At 45.1% G+C, this 26,387-nt stretch overlaps 4 protein-coding genes across 9 annotated transcripts; all 4 read right to left on the reverse strand.

Moving 5' to 3' along the window:
* Window positions 1-1,469: 1,469 nt before the first annotated feature.
* LOC4327796 (uncharacterized) lies at window positions 1,470-6,002 on the reverse strand. Of its 2 annotated transcripts, none has more exons than XM_015765553.3 (3): window positions 5,621-5,996; window positions 1,876-2,812; window positions 1,470-1,741 (listed from the first exon to the last, which is right to left on the reverse strand). In XM_015765553.3, the coding sequence occupies exons 1-2, from the start codon at window positions 5,887-5,889 to the stop codon at window positions 1,900-1,902; spliced, it is 1,182 nt and encodes a 393-aa protein (XP_015621039.1). In that variant the 5' UTR covers window positions 5,890-5,996; the 3' UTR covers window positions 1,470-1,741; window positions 1,876-1,899. The 2 variants fall into 2 exon arrangements, with proteins under 2 accessions (XP_015621039.1, XP_015621040.1); XM_015765554.3 differs by lacking the exon at window positions 1,470-1,741 and having other exon boundaries at window positions 1,806-2,243; window positions 2,316-2,812; window positions 5,621-6,002.
* Window positions 6,003-6,136: 134 nt separating this feature from the next.
* LOC9267136 (serine/threonine-protein phosphatase 7 long form homolog) lies at window positions 6,137-13,276 on the reverse strand. 4 transcript variants are annotated; one of them, XM_015765550.3, is made up of 6 exons: window positions 12,883-13,276; window positions 11,408-11,540; window positions 10,319-10,487; window positions 8,810-9,079; window positions 7,403-8,707; window positions 6,137-7,234 (listed from the first exon to the last, which is right to left on the reverse strand). In XM_015765550.3, exons 4-6 carry the CDS (start codon window positions 9,062-9,064, stop codon window positions 6,740-6,742), a joined length of 2,055 nt encoding a protein of 684 aa, XP_015621036.1. In that variant the 5' UTR covers window positions 9,065-9,079; window positions 10,319-10,487; window positions 11,408-11,540; window positions 12,883-13,276; the 3' UTR covers window positions 6,137-6,739. The 4 variants fall into 4 exon arrangements, with proteins under 4 accessions (XP_015621036.1, XP_015621035.1, XP_015621034.1 ...); XM_015765549.3 differs by having other exon boundaries at window positions 10,314-10,487; XM_015765548.3 differs by lacking the exon at window positions 10,319-10,487.
* Window positions 13,277-14,006: 730 nt separating this feature from the next.
* LOC136355351 (katanin p80 WD40 repeat-containing subunit B1 homolog KTN80.2-like) lies at window positions 14,007-19,856 on the reverse strand. Its single transcript, XM_066307853.1, has 7 exons — window positions 19,782-19,856; window positions 17,129-17,254; window positions 15,531-15,605; window positions 15,327-15,439; window positions 14,938-15,054; window positions 14,638-14,706; window positions 14,007-14,347 (listed from the first exon to the last, which is right to left on the reverse strand). Exons 1-7 carry the CDS (start codon window positions 19,854-19,856, stop codon window positions 14,278-14,280), a joined length of 645 nt encoding a protein of 214 aa, XP_066163950.1. The 3' UTR covers window positions 14,007-14,277.
* Window positions 19,857-20,834: 978 nt separating this feature from the next.
* On the reverse strand, window positions 20,835-24,831 carry LOC4327799 (protein BIIDXI). Of its 2 annotated transcripts, none has more exons than XM_066306849.1 (4): window positions 24,649-24,831; window positions 22,291-22,458; window positions 21,859-22,194; window positions 20,835-21,719 (listed from the first exon to the last, which is right to left on the reverse strand). In XM_066306849.1, exons 3-4 carry the CDS (start codon window positions 21,935-21,937, stop codon window positions 21,127-21,129), a joined length of 672 nt encoding a protein of 223 aa, XP_066162946.1. In that variant the 5' UTR covers window positions 21,938-22,194; window positions 22,291-22,458; window positions 24,649-24,831; the 3' UTR covers window positions 20,835-21,126. Both variants share the same exon structure in this region, with proteins under 2 accessions (XP_066162946.1, XP_015620709.3).
* Window positions 24,832-26,387: the final 1,556 nt, after the last annotated feature.

The following is a 26,387-nucleotide window of genomic DNA, read 5'->3' on the forward strand; positions in this document are numbered from 1 at the left end:
TTATCCGAAGGTTAAAGCATACATCGGCTAGAGGTCCGATGCCATAAAATCCACAGATTAGATTAAACAGTGAAACCTTTGTTGTCATCGGCTAAATCCAACTTATATATATATATACGTAATCCTTATAAGCCGATGCAACGTCCAGATATCTTATCGGCTAGCACCCCGATAAAACATTAGCATGAACCTATCGGCTTAACAAGACTTATATTATCAACAACAATCTAGTAGGTCGAACCTAACCGATACAGCACGAGATTGTATATGATAATCTAATACCCTTAATGTGATGGATATAACAAATCTATCTAGAACGACATTGTGATTGTAGAGATATATCGGCTATGATAGAAGATCAGACTTAACCGAGACAGTTCCAGCTAAACCGATGCATCTCTAAACACAATGTAATTAAAGATAGAATCGAGATATCAGGTAGGCAAATCAATCAACCAAACCAGAGCGATCCAAGAGATTGAAGCGATGCAGCCTTAAACGACGCCAACGTAGATGACAGATTCACCAGAGCCCGGCGGAACGTAGGACTTACCCTTTCGCCGGAGATCGAAAGCCGATGCAGCCCCGCGTCAGGTGCCCAAATCCCACCGGTTGATAAGTAAAAACCTTAGGAAAGAGGGTGGCGATGCACCGAGAGTAGTTGTATTGATCGAGATTGATAGATTACAGGGACCCCTGGTACACAATTTATACCCTTGGGCCTATAGAGTCCTTGTCGGACAAGAAACAAACTTTCTAAAAGATAAAACAGAAACATAAAGTCCTTATCAGACACACTTTCCTAAAGATAAAAGGAAACTAATAAACTATTCCTAATTAATAGATACAATTGCCTTCTTCGGACTCAATCCGCACGTGGCAATCCTCATGAAGCACTTTAAACGAACCCAACAATGGTTCCAACATCCCCTTGTCGGAATCGGCTACATCGGCTTCCTTGTCCAATTCGATATTAGCCGATGCACACCGTAGCCGATGCAGTTCCGAAGCCGATTTATACTCTGTTTTTGTTGCCGATTTCCTTCCAAATCCGCTTCGGTCTTAACTCCAAATCCAATGTATGATTTACCAAATTTGGTCGTTAACAGCAGCATTCCGGCACCGTTGAAGATTTGGCCACCGGGGTGGAGGAAGAAGCCAAATCTAGACCGGTAAATTTATTTGATTTTTCAATGTTCCAGTCTATTTTGTCTCGATGTTTCTCTGTGTTAAATCGAAATGTTTCACTGCATTTTTCAATGGTGTTTCACATTTCAACAACAGTATAAACTTGATGTTTCATGTGTAAGATACAAATGTTTCAATCTTGCCGGTGAGGGGTAGAAGATGAAGGTGGGTTCATTTTTATTTGAGTTCTAGAGATGTTGCAACCTATTGTTCTATCTCGTTGCACTTTATTGTGCTAAAGTGTTTCATTTTGTTTTTGTTTCAGTATTGCACTTTACTGATTCTTCGTGTTGCAACCAGTCTATTTCAGATATTGCATTTGATTGAAACAATTTTGTTCAAGCAATGAAACATTTTTCCTCGATCGATGAAACATTTTCGTTGAAACATTTTTTTCGTGAGTGGTGCAACATGTGAAACACTTTGTGATAATATAGTGCAACACCGTCCGATCTATTGCAAAAGATCGGACGTCCGATTTGTAGCAACCTCCACACTTTTGTTTCCCCTACGCCGCACCACGCCACCCCGCACGGCTGCTGGCTCGATACACCTGCCCGCCCAACATGTGCAGGATTAATATCATGTTTTTCAACCTTGCTAATAAGTTGCGATGGTTTAGTAACTCAAAATATGATCAAAATTTTGTATGCTATTCTCAACAAATACACCAAGAATAAAGCTTACAATCAGCGTGAGTTGTAACATCTCTTATTGCATAAAGAATGGTATTACAAAGTTACCCATCTTCTCTTTTCTCTCAAGCTCTTCCTTTTCAGCAATCTGTTTCAGCGTAGTCCACCCCTTTCTTGCCCGCTTCCTTGAACTACCAGACATCTGAGCAGAACCACTTGCTACAGATTTATTTTTCACACGGTCCTTTGGAGCTGACTTGGTAGGCATTGTAGGGGCCTTGCCAGTAACTGAACTTGGCATCTCCCCTTTCTTGTTCTGAATGCTTCTTGTCTTGACCAGTTCTGCAGAATCCTTATGGTCCGTCACATCCACCAGTTTGTTCTTTCGAGGAGTAACAAAACTTGATCCGACTGGAAATTCTGCTTTTGAAGGAAAATCGGGTTGGCATATTGCAATTTTGTTAGCAGAAACAGGCTCAGTTTCATGCATACCTTTTTCACTTGTGATTGTTACCACTATTTTCTGTGAGACATTCTCCTGATCAGTAGCTGATGCTGACTGATTCAGTTCCACCGATGAACACGCTACCTCCTTTTCCATAGATTCGTCAAGAAGATTGGGTACTGGACTTTCCTCATACTCATTCTTTTCAAGATTTTGTTGTTTCAACCCAGATGTTGACTCTAGTTGTGAGACCGCTGCCTGAGAATATTCAAAGCCCTCTTTTATAGTTACTAATCTCTTGTTATTACTGTCCCCTTTCAACTTTATGCTGGTTACATCCATGCCAACTGGCTTTCTTGATGATAACAAGCCCTTCATAATATTCTTTCCGCTGCCCCTTATTAGGTTTTGGTCTCCACAGAAATGGCACAGGTAAGAAATGCTGTTCTGGCAAGTGTTTAACTTCTTGCGTCGCTTTGCTTTTCTTTTGTTGTTCTTTATGCGGATTGTGCAGTTGAAGCCTGGCTGTAAGACTGTTTCACACCTGCAAAAGTTTGGAGAATGTTTCTTCAGAAGTCCTATAGAGATATTGCTCTCTTCTACAGTAGTAATGCTTATGATCCAGACAAATGGATACGCGCAGTAGAAAAAAAAAACATAACTAGGAAACTGAACTACAAAGTACTCATTATAAGATGTTTTGGGTTTTGAATAGATTCATGCATGGATCCATGTATGTGATTCATATGTGTCCAAATTGATAAGGATGTTAGTGAATCTAGATGAAGAATGGAGAGGCCAAAACATCTTATAGTGTGGAACTGAGGGGGTACATAGTATGTCAAAATGTTTTGTAGTCGCTTTAACATGGCTACTTTAGTGCTCACATCATACTATAGATGTATTAATCATAATTATGGGTTGACTTCCAAGATTTAGAACAAACACATGGCAATTACTATGCTGTTATTTGTTCAAGCTTTGCTTCAGCCATACAACATTATCAGGATGACTACTCATTTCAATTTCTTATAGGCAAAATTTGCTACAAGACACTTAAAGTCTGTGGCCTTTACTGTGAGACACTCAAAGAATATGTATCTTCTCGTGGACACTGCAAAAATGTGGTAATTAGCTGTTGGACACCCGAGACATTATTTTATTATTTTCGGTGGAGACGGAGAGAGAAACATTGGTTAAAGACAAGTTTGCCTATGGGCCCACTTGTCAATCTCACATATCCTCTCTTTCTCCTTTCCTCTTCTTCCTCATGCTGCTCTGTTGCTGCCACTCATGCCCCTCGAACTCGCATCATCATCGCTGCTCTGCAGAACACCATCTTGTCGTCGTTGCATGGCATCCCGACGCCGCTGGCGATGCGTGACTTCGGGTGACGTCACTGACATGTACCTGTGGGCGAACCCATCGAGAGGGCGGGAGTTGGAATTTGGAACGCGTTATCCATCTGTTGAGGTGGAGGCGGACATCGCCGTGACGAGTTGCCGGGCGCCGCGACGGGTGGTCGACTTCCCGCTGGTTTGGTGCCGACTTGGCGCGTAGCGGCGTCGCGGCACGGCCACAACGAGGCACTCTACTCTATGGCGATCATCCAGTTCAACAGCATTGGCCTCCCCAAGGACAGCCGCAACCTCCAGGCCGGCCCAACTCTGCACACGCGCTGCATCGTGCGGGCAGAACGACGTGCTCCGCGAGCTCGGCCACTACGTCTCGGACGGCTACGGCGTCCGCCACTCCCTCTCGGGCGTACGACGCCTCCTCATCTAGGCCAACCTCCGCGAGCTGTGCGCCGCGGTCGCCACGGGCGGGACGGGGTTCGTCGTGGCGCTCGGCCACAACGGCGAGTGCAAGCCACCGGGCCCGCACATGTGCCTCCTGAGCGACTACGGGTGCCATATCGCCGGCGTGGCGAGGCGGCTCGCGCACGCGGCGAACACATTCCTGGCCGAATTGTTCGCGTTGCGGCCGCTAGGGTTCGGCGCTAGCGCCGGGGCGCTCCGATGAAGCAGGAAGAAGAACAGTACTCCGGGGGCATTTCGGTATTTTCAACTCTCTTTCTCTCTGTTTTCACCGGAAATAATAAAATAATGTATCGGGTGTCCAACAGCTAATTAGCACATTTTTATAGTGTCCATGAGAAGATACACGTTCTTTGAGTGTCTCACAGCAAAGACCACAAACAAACTTTGAGTGTCCTATAGCAAAATTTGCCCTTCTTATATGGTAGCATCAGTATACTTAGGGGACAAGATGGAAGAATAGCCACACACACATGCAAGATTGCAAGAAATACTTCCTTTTAGAGTAAAGAGATAATTGTACATGCAACTGTCAGTGACACAGTGTTTTGAATATGTGACCAATGAAGTGCTCATTCTCCCACCAATTCTCTGTACGGATCAATTTTGGACTACAAGATTTTCTAAAAAAGAAAAACACAATCATTTGTTTGGACTTAGTGAACAAGGTTACAGGGTATGATGCTCTCATGAACTAGCAGTTTTTAAGCCGTGTGAAACAGTATTGCAACAACAGTGGTTGCTGACAGATAACAGAATAAATATAACTGAAAAAAAAACAAAACTACCTAGTGACTTAATCAGTTCAAGTCAATATGAACTGTTGTTTTGTGAATAGAAGGAGATTTACACAAATTTGGTTAGAACTTGAGTAATCAATCACAAAGAGAGTTTGAGAATGATATGCACAATGGATCCAACTAAATAAATCATATGAATAGGTTTTGATTTTACAATATATCTGTAAAATAGGTTTCGATTATTTGCTATAAAGAACTTCAAGACTTGGTTATCTGTATCCCATAAAACTGATTTATGAAATGTACCGATCGAGTACATTAAAGCTACAGATCACTCTGTCATTCTCACTGATAGACAAATGATTTTACCAATAAAAAAAGCAAGTGCAAAATTATATGAATAGCTGAATTAACACGACAACATAGCATCAAAAGGCTGCTTGATACTTCTATGGTGCATAGGAAATTAGGAATATAGGATAGGACGATCTGTTTAACTTTTGGGTTCTATAGTATCTAGCCGGACAAGTCCTTAAACTGGCTAAAATGCTGCTTAGCACAAAACTACTGCAATTTCTTAGAGGTATGAGGAGGATTATGATACTAATAATATCTGCAATGGTTGGGGGGCAGATTGGCTCCTTCAATATCATGCAACAATTTGAAAGACGATGAACCACAAATGAGGATCTTTCAGTAGAAGAATTGAGCACTTTGCCCCACAACAGACAGGCAAATTCTGAAGGACGCGAGCATCCGACCGAGGTGTAGTAAGAAGTAAGCAGTGACCCTGACCTCTGGCATAGGAAGGTGGAGGCGGCCAGAGGTATCCCGGCCGCCTCGGCGTTGGCGGCGAGGCGTCGCCCCAGCAGGGCGCCGAGGGGGCCCGCCCCGGCCTCCCCGCCTGCCCACGCCGCCAGCCGCTGCAGGTGCTGGACCCTCAGCAGGGAGGCCGCGTCAGCGCGCGTCTTCCCGGAGCTCTCCTCGCGGAGCGACACCGCCTGGTTCCCGGCCCTGGGCGGCGCCGCCGGGGCATGGCCATGGCCGCCGCGCTTCTTCCCCATGTAGCCGCCAAGCCACAACCGCGAGGAAGGCAACGGGGCGGGGGGCGGGGGGCGGAGGGCGGCGGGCGGCGGCGCGGGAGGGAGTAAGCGGAGGCGAGGAGGCGGCGACGGCGAGAGTGTCTGGGTCGTTGTGGGCCGGTTGGGCCACGCCGCCGCTTAATTTGGACTAGCTTCTTTTCGCCTTTCAGGTTTCCAGTTCGAGACTTCGAGGGCATGTTGATACATAAAAGAATAAGTTCACCGGAGGTACCTCAACTTAATTTTTTTTAGGTCCTTAAACACAAAACCAGAAATCTTCACCCCTAAACTATACAAAACCATACACTAAAGGTCCTATGGCAGTATATACAGCGAGATTTTTTTAGGTCCCTTAAATACAAAACCAGAAATCTTCACCCTAAACTATACAAAACCGTGCACTAAAGGTCCTATGGCAGTATATATGGGTGGTTCTATGGTTCATAAAAGGGTCCATAAAAGGACATGGGCAGCCAACAGAGCAAAAGTTGGCTCTGTTTCGTTTGAATTTATACTTAAATTCACGAATTGGTCCATAAAAGGGGAGAAATCAGAATCGCCTGTCACCTTTGCAGACGAGGGGACGCCATTGAAGTTAGTTGTCCTCTGTTGTGGCTGGGTTTTCTTGTTCAGCATCTACTATGACATCCGTGCCCTGTTCTGGGGTAGATGAGCCAGTAACTTGGGTGGCTGGATCGACATTTTCATTGACTGCCTCTGCTACTTCACAATTCTCCAACAGCGCCTGAGCTGACGTGCTGGATGAGAGCACATTGTTGGAATCATTGTGATCCACATACATAGGTTCCACCATTAGTTCAATCTGGCCCATTTAGTTAGGATTTTCCAGATGTCCATCTTGATCAACACTAGTGCTTTGCTGTGGGATTGCAGAGCCTGGAGCAGGAGTGGCTGTATCACACTCATCGATGGCTGGTGTAGCTGAGTGACTGTGTTCCTCCAACTCCAGTGAAGGACATGGGCAGATGACATTGTTGAAACCATTATCCTCCTCATCCATAGGCTCGAGGGTCATTGTTGCATCATCCACCATGTGAAGCTCTTCCTCTTCCTGATGCTGAGCTTCTTGATCGGCATCAACAATGTTCTGTTCAGCTTCTAGCAAAAGTAGAGGCATGTCTTGAGCGGCAGCTGATTCAACATGTGGACTAGTAGCGGAACCACCATTTTCCTTGATCTCGCCAAGGTCATGGAGAACATCCTGAAAGCCATGCAGAAACTCAAAGACCAAGGCTTGTGTGGTTGTATCAGCTGTGGATGTCATGGCCATCTTGGCCTTCTTTACCATACCATGCAGTTTATCAACCTACAACAATCAGCAGACCCTTCGAGTTAAATATATTAGTTAAATTATGCATGGAGTGATTGTAAAACTATTTGAAGTCTTGCAAAGACAACATATATCTGACACAAATTTAGGTCCAATCAACTATAGAAACTGATCATAGGAACTGAATAGATAATATAGGCTTACTGCTTTGCGGATCATAGGAGCCTTGGCTTGATACTGAAGATCAATGGAATCATCAGGCTGTAATGAAGGTCCTGCTTCCACATCATCACTGATTGATGGTACAAGATACCGCCGTGTAACTCCTGAGTACCAATGCAGGTACTCCTCATAAGACGATGGGTCATACTGCTCTGACTCTGGAAATATGCGCTGCCGGCGGGCTTCCCATTCCTGAATGTACTCATGATGTGTCTCTTCCCAGTTCTCATGTTCTCTGCCACGTCGACTAATACGATGCAGCGCCTGTAGGGTAGGTCGAAAAGGTGGTGGAATGGATTGGCGAAGCCCAAATTGCCGCATCACTCGCTCAGGCAAATACATCTCGACTATCGGAAAATTTATTAGTGGAGCTTGTGTAAGCCACAAATCTGCATCTTTTGTACAAAGCAATGGCAAGCTTGAAGACTCAATGTGCAAGTAGGGTTCCCACTTCACCTGATCAGCTCGCTGCAGGTTCAGTTCATCCCTGTACTGCTTAAGACAGCGTGTAGCATTCTCACTTTGTGTGCGCGCACCTACCCAACGAAAGCCAACAGGTGGCACATCCTGTGGAATGTCTGTCTCTGGGCACAGGGGAGACCGGACCAATGGTCTGCCAACATGGGAGCGCTCCCAGCTCCAAAGCTGCAAGAGAAGCAATGAACCACCAATATTCTTGATATTGTGGGAGGAAGCAACAGAACAAAGAGAACGGTATAGGAAGGCCAGCACTGCAGATCCCCAGCTGTATGTCCCAACACGAGAAAGATCAGCAATCAATGGAAGATATATCAGACTCATCCGTCCTGTTCCATCTGGAAATAGCACCCCACATAAAAGGCTCAGGATATATGCTCGAACATGCCTCTCCACAGTCTGATCATCTGCTCCTTCTGGTAATTCATAGAAATGCTTCTTCAGCCATTTGTAGTGCAGAAAAGATTTTCCAGGCATTGATGGTCCTCTTGGATCATGACCTAGACAATCAATGACCATCTGCGCATAATCATGATCAGTGGTAGAACAAACTGGACGGCCATCGATAGGAAGAGCTAACAACATTGCTACATCTTGTAGTGTAACTGCCATCTCCCCAGAAGCCAAGTGGAAACTATGAGTTTCTGGTCTCCAACGCTCAACAAGGGCAGTGATCAATGCCTTGTCCAATTGAGGCATCTTCTGGCAAATTTGTGAGAGCCCAAGAAGGCCAGCATCCCTCAAATAAGGACGGTATCTCTCATGAAATTTTAAAGGTTTGTGATGTCGCAACTTCAACTGCTCCACAGCCTGCAAAAAACATGACCTCAGTGGCACTGCGAAGTTTATTCTGCCTACAATAACTTGTTTACTTATGCAACTATGACAAAACTTAATTGCTCTTGGATTAACCTGATCACCGAAGATTGCATCCGATCGGTGGTTGATCTTAGGGTTGAGTAATGTGTTGGATACATGCTCTGCTGCTGGGCTTACAAGACAAGGTTGCTGCGAAGTGAACTCGATATTGTCCTCTTTATCAGAAGTAGTGCTCGGGGAAGAAAGTGCAGAGGTTTCATGAAAGTCCATATCATTTTCTGCCAAAGCACTTCTCCCACGGCCACGGCCACGACCACGGCGGCCACCACCTCCTCTCCTTGAAGACATGGTCTTGTACTGTTCCTGTTTTGAAAAATTCATAAGACCAGTCAGAGGAAACAGCACAGACGTTGACAGTAAAAAAAACATAAACATGTGTTGAGAAGTTAGACAAGGCTTAAGCCCTGAAGTATGCAATGTGTGTGATCATTTTAGTAGCAGGTCCGAAGTTTTAAGAAATGCAGAGGGGTCTCTCCACTAACCTGATCGCCAAAAAAAGGAGAAAAGGGGAAAAAAAAAGAAAACATGGCTATTCCTCTTTATGACTCGCTTGGAAAAGAGAAAATTCACATGAATTTGACAACAATCATTTCAATTCGAGCGTTCCAGACGAGCCTACATCGAGTGAACTTGCTATATTGATCTAAACATCTAATGATCCACATACGCATGTCACAAACCAAAACACACAGTGGCTTCCATTTTTAACCTACGATTTTCCAGTGACAACCAATGAACAGAGATTTGAGAGTGAGAATCTATGGAAAGATGACATTAGAGAACGGTACCTGCACCCGCGCCCTTGAGGACTAGGCGCCTGGCTCTAGCAAAATTTGGGTTCGCCAACGGCGCGCCCACGGCTACATCCCCCCTGCCCCCCTCCCACCAGTCTGGCTCGCCGGCTTGCTACGCCCGCGGCTCACCCCTCCGCCCCGCGACCACGGAAATCCGGCGGGCCGGCGGCGGCCGACGGGGAGACAAGCTGTAGATCTTCGCTTTCTGGGAGGGGAAGAGTGAGCCCTAGAATCTGCTTTCCCGGGGAGGAGGCGGCGAGGCGTAAGCCGTAACCCTAGTCGTAACCCATCTGGGATTCACTTTGTGCTTTTGATACATCGATAGCAGCTTCCTCCTGCCAGCACAACGACGGCCCATATAGCCATAACCCCAGAGACCCATACAATGCGCCGTACTTGTAGTCAAAACATTTCTTTTGTATTCATTGAAGTTGAGTTGTGGATTCTTAGTGAAATATGTGAATATTACAGCCGCACTCAAAATTCCTTTTTTGGCTTCTAGCTCATACTCCCTCCGTCCCATAAAAACCAACCTAGTACTGGATGTGATATATCTTAATAAAATGAATCTGGACATACATCTGTCCAGATTCGTTGTACTTAGAATATATCACGTCAAGTCCTAGATTTACTTTTTTTGGGACGGAGGGAGTACGTATCTTACGGTGCCTAGGATTACAAATGGCCAGAAAAGCGATGTGTAGAGCTTCGTTGTGTTTTTTATGGAGATTGGACAAACTCACATAACTGAAGTTGTGAGGGTGTGAGGCCAAACTTCGATCGAGGTAATATTGATGCAGTCGACAAGAGGCTTCGATGCGATTATGATCAAACTTCTGCTCGGAGAGTTTTGGAGCTTGCAATGAGGTGCACTAGCCGGTCCTCTATCAAAAGACCAACAATAGCAGAAGTTGTATCTGTTTGAGTGAAATATTAGCCACGGTGAAAGAGACATATACAAGTAGCAGCTATCAGTACAATAGTGGCACGAGGGAGACGGAAAAAATGGCCCATAGTTATTCATGAATGTTCCTGTATAATCATGTGATGAATAATCTTGATGATGAACGATTGTCAAAGGTAAATGTTTATTGAAAACACGGTGAACACTATTTAATGTTGGTGAACAGTTTGTTGGCAATGACCGTATGTATTCATGCGGTCTAACCAGGGTAGCCCGATGGTCAGACTAGCAGACTCTGAGAAGGAGTCGATTTCGGGTTGTTTTCGTGGAATTTTTAAATTGTTTTATGTTTATGGCTCTAGATGGTTTCTATTTATATGTGATATTATTTGTGCTGATATGAGTTAAGTTGGTACGAACTTGTACTTGAGTTAAGTTGGTACGAACTTGTACTCAGATATGGAGTTTCTTTGTTATTCATGTGCAGGTGTTGCTTGAGGACATAGGAGTATAGCCAGTGATGGATCGGGACTAGGCTTAAGAGGAGTTAAGGTCAAGACGGTCAAGGATATCATACGGGATACTTAGGCTAAAGAACAATGCACGTGGAGATGAAGGTTTCCATATGGCATACACGTGGTGTTGTGTCCATATGAACAGATGAGATAAATTTGGATTGAAGTCTAAGTTTAGAAAGATTGGAGTGTAGAGTTGACAATGCCATGAAAAAGAGAGGACAGCCTACTACTATTAGTATTTGGGTCAAGCTGAAATGCTAGTGAGTCATGCATGATTACCAAGCTAAATAAATACTCTCACATCACAACGAAATGTTCAGAAAAGGAAGGCACAACAGTTCACCATATATCACAAGAGAAACATGCTAATTACACAGGAGAAACATCACTGGATAGAAGGGGCAGAGAGATGTACCGTTCTTGGTCAGTTTGTCCTAGATTTTGGCCTTCACAACCTTGCCATCAAGCCAGAGGGAGTGGTCCTGCCATACCTTCTTGATGTCGTATGTTTCTCCTATTTCCAAGTACTTAGCTTAAATGTGAAAAACCTGCAATTAATATATAGGAGCAACCTGAAATCAGAATGCAAATAACTAGCAGTGGTAGTAGTAGTAGCGGCACTCCATCAATCTCTTTTGTGAGTGAACATGGTAAATTAGAGGTGATTATTAACAATTGGAAGGTGACAGGAATTTTGTTTGGAACTGTACTAAGCTATGAGCTTTACATGTGAGAACTGTCTGAAATTACAGCAACTTTCAGTGAGCTATTTGCTTATGCAAGCACAGGTTTTCAGGAAGATCACAATTTTTTTTTATTGTTCTACAGAAACTGGACAGCTAGCACTTTTGAGTATCACATCAAGGTATTCTTGTAAGAAAAGGATGACCTCAATCTTCAAGTCTTTGATACAGTGTTACCATTATGTATTTCCAGTACTAATACAGCATAAGATCTTGTCATGAGCTGTATACCATCTAAGCTATCAATTTTCAACAGCCTGTCCATTGTTCAGAGAGGACAAAAATTTTACAATAGTAGTTCAAAATTCCAATAAATGAATCCTAAATAGATGCAGTTAAATCTGCACCTCTGCTCTGCACCTTGTTCATTGAAGCAACCAAGCAAGACAGGGGAAAACAGAGAGAGCTCTAGACAGATCAAAGTATACAAGTAAACTGGATTTTTTTTAAAAAACTTTCTCTACCTCTACCTGATCTACACGATATATATTTCTGGTGTGTATGCATGATCAACTTTGCCCAATCAAATGAAGATATCTAACTCTAGTGGACAATTCAATTGTTATTATGTGAGGTAGAGGCAAAGAAGGCGCCATTTTCTCTAATTTTCTTGCAAATAATACAGAAACCAGTCCAAAAAATGATTAAATTGCTGGATGAAGAACTGCTTTTCTGGAGAACAGAAAAAAAAACAATGACGAACATGCTATAGAAAAACTGGCAAGAGAAGCTGTCCTCTGAAACCTTGGGTCATCATCAATGAGGTCAATTCTAATGATAGCACTTAAATTTTAGCTGTCCAACACACTACAAGAACAGGAGATACTCGATTGTCATATAGGGGCTTTCCCATTGTCATACTGCAAGTCTGGTGAATGTTTATTTCAAGCATTGCACACACTTGTCTTTCTCGAATCTCTACTGAAAATATTACATTCTCCTTATGAATCTTGCTACTCAAAAGGGCTCGAATTGATCTGAAAAAACACAGGTTCTTTATGGATGGTTGTATGGCGTCATGCATGTTAATATTCAGAATATGACAGGCTGAAACTAACTCGGAAGAACCCCAAGAATCCCCATCGGCGACGACTTGCAGTGAGTGCAGATCCAAGAAAGAAACACAAGAACCCCAAGAATCACGGACCTGGTGGATGGGCGGGTACATGGAGTTGGTGCAGACGGGGCACTCGAGCAGCTCGTGGACACTCGTCGCCGGCGGGACGACAAGGCCCCCAACCACCACCCGGACCCCTCCTCCTCCTCCTCCTCCTCCTCCTCCTCCTCCCCCCGTGCCCCCTGCCCCCCTCCGCCGTCGACCTAGAGGGGCGGACTTGGACGCCGACGTGGGAGGCGGCGGTGTGGGACGTCGACGGGGGAAGAGGGATAACGCAGGGGCGCTGGAGAGGCCGGCGACAGAGCTCCTAGGCAGCGGCCATGGCGCCGACGTGGGTGGTGGCGGCGGCAGCGGCTGGAGTCTCCGCCTCTCGCCTCTCCTGGGGATTTGCCGATTTGGGGGAATGGCCGAATGGGGCTCCACTGGGCTCACCCATTTTGGATCCAATAATTTTTAACCAAAACCAAATCGGTCCAAACCAAAACTTTTAGGTACCAAACCACTCCAGCCCATTTGTGGTGGCAGCCCATTTCCCCCCATCCGGAGTTGCTCCAATTAAGGAACCGAATCGTTTGGCCCATTTGGCCCCAAACCATTAGCAGGCTTACAGGTACGTTCTTAATTTGGAGCTGAGATTTGTCTCTCGTGATAGTATTAGCGAAGGGGATCTGATTTAATTTACGGTGTAGTACAATCGGCGGGTTTTGATTGACCTGACAAACCTGTCACCACCCTAAGTTTAAAGAATTGGAAGTTTCTAAATGGAACACAAATTTGTCCTGACGTACCCGCTCAGTAACTGAGCAAAACCATCGCCAGCCAGAATTGGTTTGCCACAAGAATAGCAGAATGCAGCTAAAAACAGGGTAAAAAAATACTACAGAAGAGTGTTTTCTTAGGAACGAAGGAAACAGGGCTTAGGAAATAATCAAATGATGACAAGACAGTCATCAGCACCCAGCTGGTTTGAATTGGAAGTCAAACGGGGAATGGGTAATGCGTTCAAACCGTACCAAACTCTGTCTTCAAAACTTCAACCACGTCGTTGATGGTGAAATGGTGAATTGAATCAACACCAGATTCCAGATTACACGGGCAACAGTTTCATTACATGAAAGAAGAGAATGAATCACCACGTTGAACTGACAGATATTAACCATTTTTGAACTTGCCTCTCCCTCATCCGGGGCTGTTCATGTAACAAATGTTAATTACAGATTATGCACAGCCAAGCTCACATGTACAACAGGGGACAACGCCGCATCAAAAGCCAAGTCAAAACACAATTACAGAGCTCAATTGCAAAGCTATGGCAACAAGCTACAAAAACTGTATGGCGCTGGCGCGTTTTTTGCCAAAAAGAATGATGTCTAGTTATCTACTCTCACTGTGTTGTACTAGTATGAATGAACCTCCCCGCTTGTTTCAGATCACCACCAAGTCATGCAAAGACAGGTTCAGTTCTTGGGCAAGTTGTGCTGATTGACCACCCCGCCTGCACCAACAAAATATGAAACCATCACAGAATGTCAGGAAAGCTAGCTCCAACAAATGACGTGGGTAGCAAAAAAAAAATGGTGCACACGAACAACTGTCAGCAAGCTTAAGAAAACAACAGTCTGATAAAGGCCGAGTTTAGTTCCAAATTATTTCTTCAAACTTCCAACTTTTCCATCATATCGTTCCAATTTCAACCAAACTTCTAATTTTGGCGTGAACTAAACACACCCAAAGTAAAGGATAAAGCATCTCATACAGGGAGGGGAGGGGAAGGAAAGGAATTACATAATTAAGGGGTGTAGAACTTGCTGAATCTTTTGCAAATGGTTAAAACACCGACTGCAACGTTGCAACCTGTGTACAATACACACCAGCGAAGTCAGCAACAGTCCAGTTCATCTTGACATAGACAGAGCAATAGGTTATAGGATGCTACAAACGCTGCAGTTTTTTAAAACAATGGTTCCTAACTGAAGTGCAGGGACAGGACCCACTTGTCACCTCACATCCAGTGTCTCTTTGCAATTTGCAGGTTTTGCGGCGTCCTTTAAATAGCATTCCCTTGAATAAGGTTAATGCACGTACCTCTGCTCAGCCTGAATATCAACTCCAACTGCTGAATGAGCTGACAATGTTGAACGAATAACTGGTCCAAAGATCTTTATAAGATCCAACAACAATTCCAAAGAAACAATGGCATGCCTACAAATTGAAATTAAAGGCAAAGTAACCATAAGACAAAGTTACTACTAAACCAAACATTTTCTAATGTAGGATGCCAATATCTCCATGGTTTTGTAAAGAAAATAGATCCATGACTTTGCTTGCAATAGAATGAACATACTAACAAGAGGATAGACAATTCAATTCAACAGCAGCATCTTGTGTCTACATGTGTGCACAGAGCATGTGCGCTTAAGTTACTATGTATCACTTGGTCCAGTCAGACAAGAACCAACATGCCAATATATCACCTTTCAGCCTTGCTGGTCAGTAACCCCGCAAGAACAGGCAGAAAGCTTAAGAAAATGTCTAGACTGAAGAGATCAAGTTTCCTCTTCAGAGTACTAACAACATCAGCTTGAACCTGTAAAAAAAGAGTCAAACCATTAGCAGCTAAAGAATACGAAGTACATGTACATCCAAGAATAACGCACGGCATCTTGAGAAATACTTACTGCATTGTCGGGCAACTTTGCCACTGCAGCAATTGCTCCTTTGATACCATTTTGGTCAAAGACATGCCGCATCATCTGAAGACAGTTAACATTAATATCATATGCTGATGGAGTGATGGCTATGATATATGCAACTTTTACTAGTTTTCAAATGCTTTCCTCACTGACTATTCCCCACTCTCCACTTGTAGGATAATTAGTAGATGGTGGGAAAAGTGCATGTCAATGCATAATTTGCATACAGGTGTAGATCACTCTCATCTTATATCAGGCTATCAGAAATAATGGAGCTGATTAATTTTAGGGTGTTGCTGGATTGATCAACAATCTTCACTAGAGCTGACTTCACCTTCAATTTAGAGGTGTGTACACACCAATTGTCTTTAAGAAAATGCCAATAAATCATTTAACGCAAGTATCAAAGAAAAAGGTAATGTTCAATTCTAAGTTGTCTAATTGTACTCAATAGACTAACAACAATAGGCCATTTTCCCTGTACTGAATAGCCTAAAGAACACAGAAGAGCTTCTTTTTTGGGAATACGCAAGGAGCGCATCTTTGTATTAAGAAGGAATAAATGTATGCATAAAGCGGGCCAAAAAGACAAAGCGAAGGGGACAGGGCACAGGAGAAGAACCAAGAAACAAAAGCCTAATCTCCAACTAAATTTTGCGACCCTTCTCTACTAACATGAGCTACCAAAGCAGGGATTGCAGCTCTAGCTAGCCGCCACAGCTCCGCTTCACCCGTCATAACCCTTACAACCTCCGCCCAAGATCTGCTCTTCTGGTTGAAGACTCGATTGTTTCTTTCCTTCCAGATCGTCCATGCAACCAACGTCGCGATGGTGTCGAAACCCCGGCGATGTTCCTTGACCATCCTCTTGCGACAGTCGCACAACCATGAGAGGAACGAGTGTTCATTGATCGGTAAGCACTCCGAATGCCCGATAGCTCTGAGCGCAACCCACCACAGTTGCCGCGACTCCGGGCATGCGACCAAGAGATGATCAATCGTCTCTTCGCATTGATCACACAGAACACATCGATCCGGGTGCGACAAACCACGACTCCGGAGGCGGTATGTTGTCCAACAACGGTTAAGAGCTACCAACCAAAGGAAGTAGCGACAGCGAGGGGGCGCCAAAGATTGCCAAATTGGCTTGTGCTGGAGACGAGTTCTTCCAAAAAAGAGAACACAATAAGCCGAGCGGGAAGAGTATTCTCCCGAGGTCTCCCACCGCCAAGATAGAGAGTCCGGCTCTTCGGAAAGCTGCACTGACCGAAGGCAATCCCAAAGCTTGAAATACTCTAGGATCGCTTGAATACCCAACGCCGAACTGGATGTCCTGGATCCATCTTCTATCAGTCATTGCCTCGGCCACCGTGCGATGATTCCGGAGACGAGCAGGGACTGCAGCATAGACAGCCGGTGCTAGCGACAGAAGAGCTTCTTCATATGTATAATCTATCATGCAAAGGTATGCAAGATTGGTTCCCTGTTTATTGGATACAAAAGGTCAAGGAAGGAATTCTATGGTGCACATGAGCTGGTAACAAACAGGAGTCTGCAAGTAAAAGATCAGAGACAAGACACACCTCTAACTTTGTCAGCCGAGATTTTACGGCATTTATAAATTCATCATGGCTCTGCATCAAATCGATTGGAATCATTGCTTCATCAATTGTTGACAAGTCCTTCTCATATGCCTGACTTGGTTCTGCCTGTCCATTACAACCATTGCAAAATATAATGATTTGAGTAATGGAAAAATTCGTAAATGCTAGAGAGCATGAACAAATAAAAATGGAGCAAAGGTAAAGTCATATTTTTCTATCCCATATTCTGATTTTATTTCTGAAAATACTCCAATCTCCCAGAAGTACTTAAGTCCACAAAACATTACATTATGATTTATGACAATCTGGTTTCTAACAATACTTTATCCCTTCTATTTCTATCTCCAAATAGCATGTACTTCGCAGTAAGGGGAAAAACGAATACAGAAATTTACATTGTATAATATGCAAGAATAAGTATGTATGACATGTGGTTTTATTCCTTGACAGAATCTGCTCGTTGGTGGATGAGAGGACGACGGCGGTGGCTACCCTAGAGCAGCGATGGAAGCACCAACCCTTCACAAGAGCTCGGACGTCGTGCTATAGGGTCGACCAACGGGCGCGGAGTCCGTTTCTGCCTCTCTAGTCCTCACGCCGTCAACAACCTAGGCCGACAAGAGCACGATTTTTCCTGCCTCCTCACCGTCGCCGCCAGCCATCTCGTCGTGTGTCCCCAAGTCCTACTGCTGCGCCTACTCAATGTCCTCTGCTGCGATGGTGGCGTCGCACCTGTCATCATCGTTGTCGTGCTCAGGCATCCTACGCCTTCTCCACCGCAAAGGCCACCGTGCCGCTTGCCCACTTGGTTGACCTGCTCTAGCTCCTGTTCCACACGTCCGTCTTCACTATTATCCTCTCCTACTGCCTTGTCCTTCTGCCCCTATCATGTGCACCCTCTGTGCTACCAACCGGCCCGCCTTCTCCCACTGCCCCTTTCTGCCATTGCTGCCATCGGGAAGGATACTCCCCTCCCAATACCATCAGTAACTTAGGACGAGGCTGCTAACTTGGATAGAGAGGGTTGCTTGTTCGTCGGCGCTAGAGGGGAGAAGGTGGCAACGAGCAACAATGAACTGAGGAGCTGGGCAGTGTATCGGTAGGGGTAAGAGGAGGGAGAAGAAAGAGAGATGCCACTGACATGTGGGCACCACATACTAACTCAGGCAGTTTGATCAGGTCAAAGAGCCCTGCCAGCGAAAATTGCCCCCAAATCGACCGAGGGAAGCAAACTACACCGGTTTTAATATTTAAGGGTCAAGATATATGATATAACGTTGAGGGAAACGACTTAGATTGGAGCTATATTTGAGGGAGTCAAAGTGCACTTATTTCTAACGGGAAGATGAGTACAGTGTGTTAAAACTGAGGCCGATGGTTATGGCCCGGATCTAGTATGGGCCAGAACGGGCCGTTCAGCGTAGGGGGTTTAACGGGAAAAAGTATACTTTAACTCCCTCAACTATCGCCCGAGTATGATTCATGTCCTCCAACCACAAAACTGGGTATATCAACCACTCCAACTATCAAAACCGGTGCAAACAATGTCCCTCAGTGGTTTTGGCTGACGTGGCGCTTACGTGTCATTCTTGACCGAACCTTTGTCCTACGTGCTGCTTACGTGGCATTAGAATAAAAACAGAAATAAAAGAAATATGTGGGACCCATATATCATTCACACAAAAAAAGTATTGTGGGATCCAATGACATGTGGGACCCACATGTCATCCTCCCACTCCCTTCTTCCTCCCCCTCTATCTCCCTTCTTCAATTGCATACACCCCTTGCACCTCTCCCACACTCACTTGAGCTTTGTGTTCATCCGCTTAGTGTGTTTGAGGGTTGTTCTAGCCAAGAGTCAAGTACATTGCTTCCACTGTAGAGCTAGTGTGGCACTTGATCATCTCCGAGCCGGGTCATCGCTTATTACTCTTGGAGGTTGCCGTCTACTAGACGGCTTGTGGAGGTGTTGCCCGGTGACCTCTCCGAGGAGATTGTGGAGGAGGCCCAGCGCCGGTTTGTGAGTGGTTTGGAGTTCACCACTTTCGGAGTGAAGGAAGAACTACCCCTAGTGATCGAGGCTTAGATAGTCCTCTCCTTGGGCCAGCTCCCACCTTGCCCACCCCTTGACGAAGGAGGCGTGCGGTGGCTTCGTGGTTGAGCGGTGGAGTTGGGCTCGCCTCAACGGGGATTAGGAAACCGGCGAGTTTCCGAACCTCGGTGAAAAACTCCTTGTCTCTTGTCTCATTTATTTGTTGCATTTACATTTGTGTAATTTACATTCATAGAGACATATTTGAGCACATATCACCCTAGGATTGCAAAACTTAACTTAGGTGTATTTTACTTTCCTAGAGATATACTTGAGCCACTATCACTCTAGGATTGCAAAACATAACTTAGTTGCTTTGTTAGACTTATCCCTCACCAAGCCTAGCAACTTATGTTAGTTTTGATTAGGTGTCATTTAGTTTTAAATCGTCTATTCACCCTCCTCTAGTCAACATCTCGATCCTACACGTGCGCTGAGGGAGGAGCTCCCGGCCGTCCCCGCGCGGGTGAGGAGCTCGCTGTCGTCTGCGCGCGGGGGAGGAGCTCGACGCCGTCCGCGCGCGTAGGAGGAGCTCAACACCATCTTGCCGGTGCCCATCGGCATCTCGAGCAGCGCGTGGCCGCGCGTGTCGAGGGCGCGCTTTAGCTCACCCATGTATCGCGGCCGCCGCTGCTCCCGCTCCCTACCGCCGTCCCCACCGCCACTGCCACCGCTACCGCCCCCGCCCGCTGCCGCCGCCGCTCCCCACCGCCATCCCCACCAAAGAGAAATGCCGAGGGAAAGAGAGAGATAAGGGAGAGAGAGAAAGGGAGGAGGAAGAAGGGAAGGAGAGGGAGGATGACATGTGGGTCCCACATGTCAGTGGGTCTCACGATACTTTATTTGTGTGAGTGACATATGGGTCCCACATATTTCTTTTTATTTTTTGTTTTTATTCTAATGTCACATAAGCGCCACGTAGGAAAAAGGCTCGGTCAAAACCGCCACATAGGCGGCATGTCATCCAAAACCACATCAGTTTTAATAGTGGTTGGAGGACATGAATCATACTCGGGGATAGTTGAGGGAGTTAAGTATACTTTTTCCGGGTTTAACATGATGTTTCGCCTTCTCGGTCCAGCGGCCCAGTTTAGAAGAACGCGCTCCGACGGGAAAACGAGATACCCCACTGGGGCCGTTTCGTCTTGTTCTCGCTCCCTCCTCGCGCCGCTAGTCCGGCAAATCGACCGATGTTTGCAGGCCTGCAGCCGCCTAGCGTTGCCGGAAGAGGGCATCGCGATGAGCCATCCTCCCCACCTGACCCAGCCCCCTCTCCTCGCTACCTTCCCTCCCTCCGCTGGAAGCGCGAGATATCAAAGTCGGATTTATCCTTTGGCCACTAGCTAGGTCCTAGTCCTACGATTTGGGATCTGATGCACGCCAAGCGTTCGGAGCTCAGCCAACACCGTCCAAAGCTCTCACGAGGAGGCCCCGGGAGCGGCGGATTGATGAACTCTCCACTTCTCCAGGCTCCAGGTACAAACCAACACTTTTGTGGCTTTCTGCTTGTACGCATTGCCTGATGAATTCTGTCAACACATTCCACGCGTACATGTCTGAAACGGCATTCATCAGACTAGAAGACAATGGAGATCGGATCAACTCCTGAAATTTCTAATATATTGAAGGGATGATATTTGAACATTACAAGCTCTTGGCACACTAACCACCACCACCACACACTTCCCACAATGGCATGTTACTTTCTGAATCACAAAAGAAAGCAACAGAAACAGCCATACATAGCTTCAGGTAGCCTTAGCCTAAGCTCACAATCTCACATTACTCAACCTCATAGAAACTTCAAGCTTACTACCAAAACTAGTGGCCTCCTCATACTTACAGAAGAGGTTTATATATCTTTCGACCACAATCACTAAGAGATTCAGAACAACATCAGACTGACAATGCTAACAATGCCAAGCAGCAGCCCAATACTTGCCTTCAACCCAGCAGCTCCATTCAAGCCCCAGACGCGCACATCATCGATCACTGGCCCACAGAGCGAGCTGTGGTCGTCGCTTCTCGTGTTGTAATACACGCTGTAGAACGCCACTCGCGTCCTCTCAGCTCGTGCTGTGAATGTCACATTCGCAGCCTGGCTTGTGGCATTACCCATGGGCGAGTAGTGGAAGTTCTGGGCCTGGTCACCTGCGAATGCCATGACAGCCATTGGTGGCTGGCATGAATCCCCTGCTGAGCCCAATGTGAATGTCAGGCTGTACTCTTTCTGAGGGGTTGTCTCGACCATCTGTGAGATGATGCCTTCCTTCCCTGATAGAAGCTCAATGGCGCGCTTCCCTTGGGGAATGGTGTACTGGTCAGAGTCGACAAAGCGGACAGCTCGATTTGACTCAATCATCCAGCCAGGCAAGGCAGACGTCTGCTCATCGAGGTTGGTTGGGAGAAGCACCCCAAAGCTCGTGTTTGGAAACATCCATGGACCCTCCTCAAAGTCTCCATTCGACACCACATTATCTGTTGAAAGAAGACAACACCAAGTGATGACTTACGAACCATACACATGAGAAATGAACTAGAGCACCTCTAGCTCTCTTAAGACATCCTGTAAGGATATACACTCTACTAGGTATAGAGATAAGCAGAACTGTCATACCCTTTGGTTTGTCTGGAGTGAAGAGCTTCTTTATGGCAACGTTGTCAAGGATAGGCCCACAAGTCGGATCATCCTCCATACCAGGGTTCCTGAACTCAAGGCTCGCCTGCTCATCTGTTGCCTGAAAAGCCAGTGCATATGCATCCCAGCCTTCTATGTTGTACAATGTCTGCAGGTCCACTGTCTGTGATGCACCACCGAGCACAGACACATTGAGTGACTCTAGCTGTGCACACGTTCAGGCAGCACTGAACGTGATAGCATACTCTGAGCCCTTCTCAACCTGCACCACCTGCCCTATACTTGCATCGTTTCCAAGACGTACAGCATGATCCCCTGACATGAAAATCCAAATATTAAACACATCGAATACAAATCAATGGTGCAATTTGATTGATCAGAGGACAGAAGGAGAAAAGCTCTGTAGGATACCCTGTGGAACAATAAGAATCATGCCACCCTGGTGCTGGCCTGCTGAGATGAGCTCGACTGTCCCATTGATCGTCCAGCCAGGGATCGATGATGCACCCTCAGCAACTGAAGCAGATTTGACAAAACCACCAGCTGGTGCTGTCTCAAAGTCACCATTGCTGAGCAAGCCTGTTGTGCAAAGAGATCACTTGTTCATGTAAGTGCCAAGGTCAATTTAGTAACAGATCTCCGAAAGTAACACGGCTGCAATCCAAGATCAAGAGGCAGAAAATATGTTTCTCAAGAACTCTACTTAATATCTACCCATGTTATATGCGAAAGTGTTCCCATGCAAGTGAAGCCAAGTACATCTATGCAAGTCTGCAATGCAATAAAACCATAACTATTTTAAGTTGTGTAGCTCTAGCCTATTGTAGGATAGGACGAACCATAAATCTGATCCCCCACTGAACCTAGTACACTGTGCGCTGGACTATCTTTGTTATGGCATATATAAAATAATGTACAACTCAGACTGAGGGTGCGTTTAGTTCACGCCAAAATTGAAAGTTTGATTGAAATTGGAACGATGTGATGGAAAAGTTGGAAGTTTGAAGAAAAAGTTGGGAACTAAACCAGGCCTCAATTGAATGGCACTATACAACTCCAATCAAATGCATAACAGTGACAAAAAAAAACATTTCAGATAAAAACTTAAACCTTTCTAATCAAACATGTGTAACAAGTGAAATGAACCATCACAGTAGAGTTTGAGGAAGTTCATTTCCAAGACTGGTTTTTCTTATAAGTGACTTCCCAAGCTTGTTTTTTTATGGCTACCTTCCCAGTTGAAAGCATGGTTGCACAGATAAACTGTACCATAATTAAATCTCCTGTACAAAAAATTAACAGCTAAAACCTCTAATTCAGTACTATAGGAGAGAAAACATGTCCATGTTTTTCTATTGTACATCCAATGCATTTCATTGGGGCACTGCGGGTAGGCCACTTTACTGTGCTTCAATGTCCTTACAAGGACAGCCATGTGACTATGCACGACGATATTATGTGGTGAAAGTGAAACATCCACCAACCCTACCCTATCCACCATCCCACCATGGAGAGCCCCATGCAGTGGTCCAGACTCCAGAGCTGCCCATGTCCGGAGGAAATCACCACGGCCCGTAGCGTAATTCTGGGGAGGTTAAGGTACGAAAAATTAAAGAGACAGGCATGGACCCTCACGGCCATCCTTTTAATAAGCCATTTGACCTTTTTACTGGACGGTTCATTGAACACGTTTGCAGGACACTGGCTCACTGGTTTCTGCTGCTGTGCTGTTCGGCCTGGATCCAAGTTTACTACTACGCCACATTTCATTTTGACTTTCATGCAACTTCGTCCTTGCATAGAGGTTCATAGTACCTCCTTTGGACAAGATAGGAAACTGAAACTCTTTCAGTTACAAGCCTGAAGATTTTCTGAATCTTTCAAGTGGTTTTGTTAGCAGCATTCTGCACCCAACAGAATGTCTCTCTCATCATACAGGACAGCTCACTTGGGGGTTTTTAGTCATTTTCAAACATAAAATTGCATGATTCATAGAAAAGGAATAATTTTATAAAGATATATACATGCAGACTACTAAACTCGAAGGCAAGTAAGGAATAGGGGGGGGGGGGGGTATTAAGCAGGTATAAATATTTTTATCCAATTAATGTACTTAAAAGAAGTGGTTAGTGGTTACACTGGTCACTGCAAAAAACTACAGTCGCAGGAAAGCTTTGGAACAAATTGCAGTATAACTGATCAGTTTTTGGCTGTCCAGACTTCAATAACAGGACAGGTTTGGATAATTGGTATGAATAAATGTTATCTCAACCTCCAAGGGCCAAGGCTCCTTCCTACTTTCTAGGACCTTTACTTTGCAGGTATACTGAACCATGCTCTACAAAAAGAGAAAAAAAAAAGAAGGGGGGGACTATCACACTCCTTCCTCACGAGTGCAACCACATCTCTTGATTCCTAGGGCACAAAGCTAACTTCTTGGCATGCTTTACCACACCATTTTCCTAGGGGATTATTTTTCTCTTCTCCTACCCACCCTTCAAATTTCTCCTCAGTGCTATGTATATGTGCTAATGAACTCCGCATTTGTTATACAAATGTGGGATGCGGAGAGGTACTAAATCGCATGATTTCTCTATTTGCTGAGATCTGTGATGCAGAAAACTACCCATCCCCACAAACTCCAGCCAAATATTCCACAAATATGTCAAAATACTGCCTTGGATCCTCCAGCATCAAAAGAACAGCAGCACTACTGATCCTCCAGCAAGGGCAAGAAACAGAAACGATCGAAGAGACAGCAAAGCATACCATCCTCCACCGCAGCGGCCGAGGCCAGATGGGAGGGCGCCAGCAGAAGCAGGCCCAGGCACAGCCCCAGCAATGCGAGCCTCCTCGCCGTATCTCCCTCCATCTCCTCCTCCTAGCCGCCTCGAGCTCTCGCCTCCTCCTTCCCCCCTCGCCGAGGAAGAAGAACAGTGGAGAGAGTGAGCCGAAGTACAGTGTGTGTGCAGCTGACCGAGTGAGCGAGCCGAGCCAGCCCTACTCACTGGGCTGGAGGCAGCTCTCTGCTCACGCCCTGCTTTTTATGGGACTCCGATGGCGATTCCCTTTTCCTTTGGCACTTTGCTGGCCACCCCCATTATTCTATTTTTCTCGCAGGCCTGGCCTGTGGGGTCTGAAAGGAAAGGAAGGAGGAGCAGTGACCACTGAATGGTGAGAATGCCGTCGATGGTCAATACTCTAGAGGTCACCCTGCCTTTTGCTTTTTTTTCGCAGCGTTTTGGTAGCACTTTTTGTCGAGCACCAAAAAGAGGCGCCGCTGCCACTTCACGGAAACACGACTGCAGTATAGTAGAACTTGCCTGTGTAGTGTAGTTGTGTTCTGCCCCCAGTAGGGCAGTAGTGGAGCCTGACCCAAAATCTCAAGGGTTCCTAGAGCTCCTCTAATTTTTTGCCCCATGTAATGATACCTCCGAATGATTTCAATTAAGCAAGTTGAATCTGTACAGCACAGGCTTGCTGTGTTCAGTTCATGTCTACTCCAGCTCCAGCTGTCATATGTCAGCTAACTACTGACTATGACTACACATTTCAGCGGAGCAAATTTTGGATGAAATCTGAACAGCTGTGACGAGTTGGTGTTTTAATTCTTTAATTTACTGAAGTACTACTACCTAGCAGTAGTTCATTTACCGAAAATGATATGCCCGTCCTTTGTGTTATTGTGTATCTCTGAGACTCTGACAGCATTGGGCTGCAGAGAATGTGTTTTTCAGGAAAAGAATGTGGCTGGTACCGTAGGAGTATGTATTTGTGCCAGTTGGCAGCAGGATTTGTTTTCTATCTTCTTTTGGAAGAACTTGTTGTTTTTGGGTCTATAACTTGTGTTAAATTGTCATTGCCCTTTTTGATGTTACATTACCATGGCTGTGTTTAGATCCAAAGTTTGGATCCAAACTTCAGTCATTTTCCATCACATCAACATGTCATATACATACAACTGCTCCAATTTCAATCAAAATCCAAACTTTGGATCCAACTAAACACAGCCCATGTGAAGCTGTCAACATTTCATACATGACCATGATGTACAATGATGTTCCACAGACAGGCCACCTCATTTTTTTTAATTTAGAATTGTTTTAATTCATTTAAGTCTTTGAGATTTGAGACCATGCATAAGGCTAGTGGCCCACAACTTCTCAAATTTCCCAACAATATAATTTCTATACGCTTTAAAAAATCATATTAATCTATTTTTCAAGTTTTTTTAGCTAATACTTAATTAATCATGTGCTAGCCCTTGCTTCATTTTACGTGTTGGGAGGGAAGGGGTCTGAACACCTAGCTAGGTTCGAACACACCAAGTTTGTATCAGTGTTCACCTCTTCGATTTAATATTAGATTCCGAACACGGTGATATGATTTTCTTTGGCCAAAATTTGATAAATTTTGATTAATTTCGGTTGAATTTTACCACTTCAAATTCAAATTATCAAAAACTATTCAAAATTTCACTTATAACCTACTTTCATCCTGCATCGAAA

The sequence above is a fragment of the Oryza sativa genome, chromosome 1, assembly GCF_034140825.1.
Source record: "Oryza sativa Japonica Group chromosome 1, ASM3414082v1".
Taxonomy (NCBI): domain Eukaryota; kingdom Viridiplantae; phylum Streptophyta; class Magnoliopsida; order Poales; family Poaceae; genus Oryza; species Oryza sativa.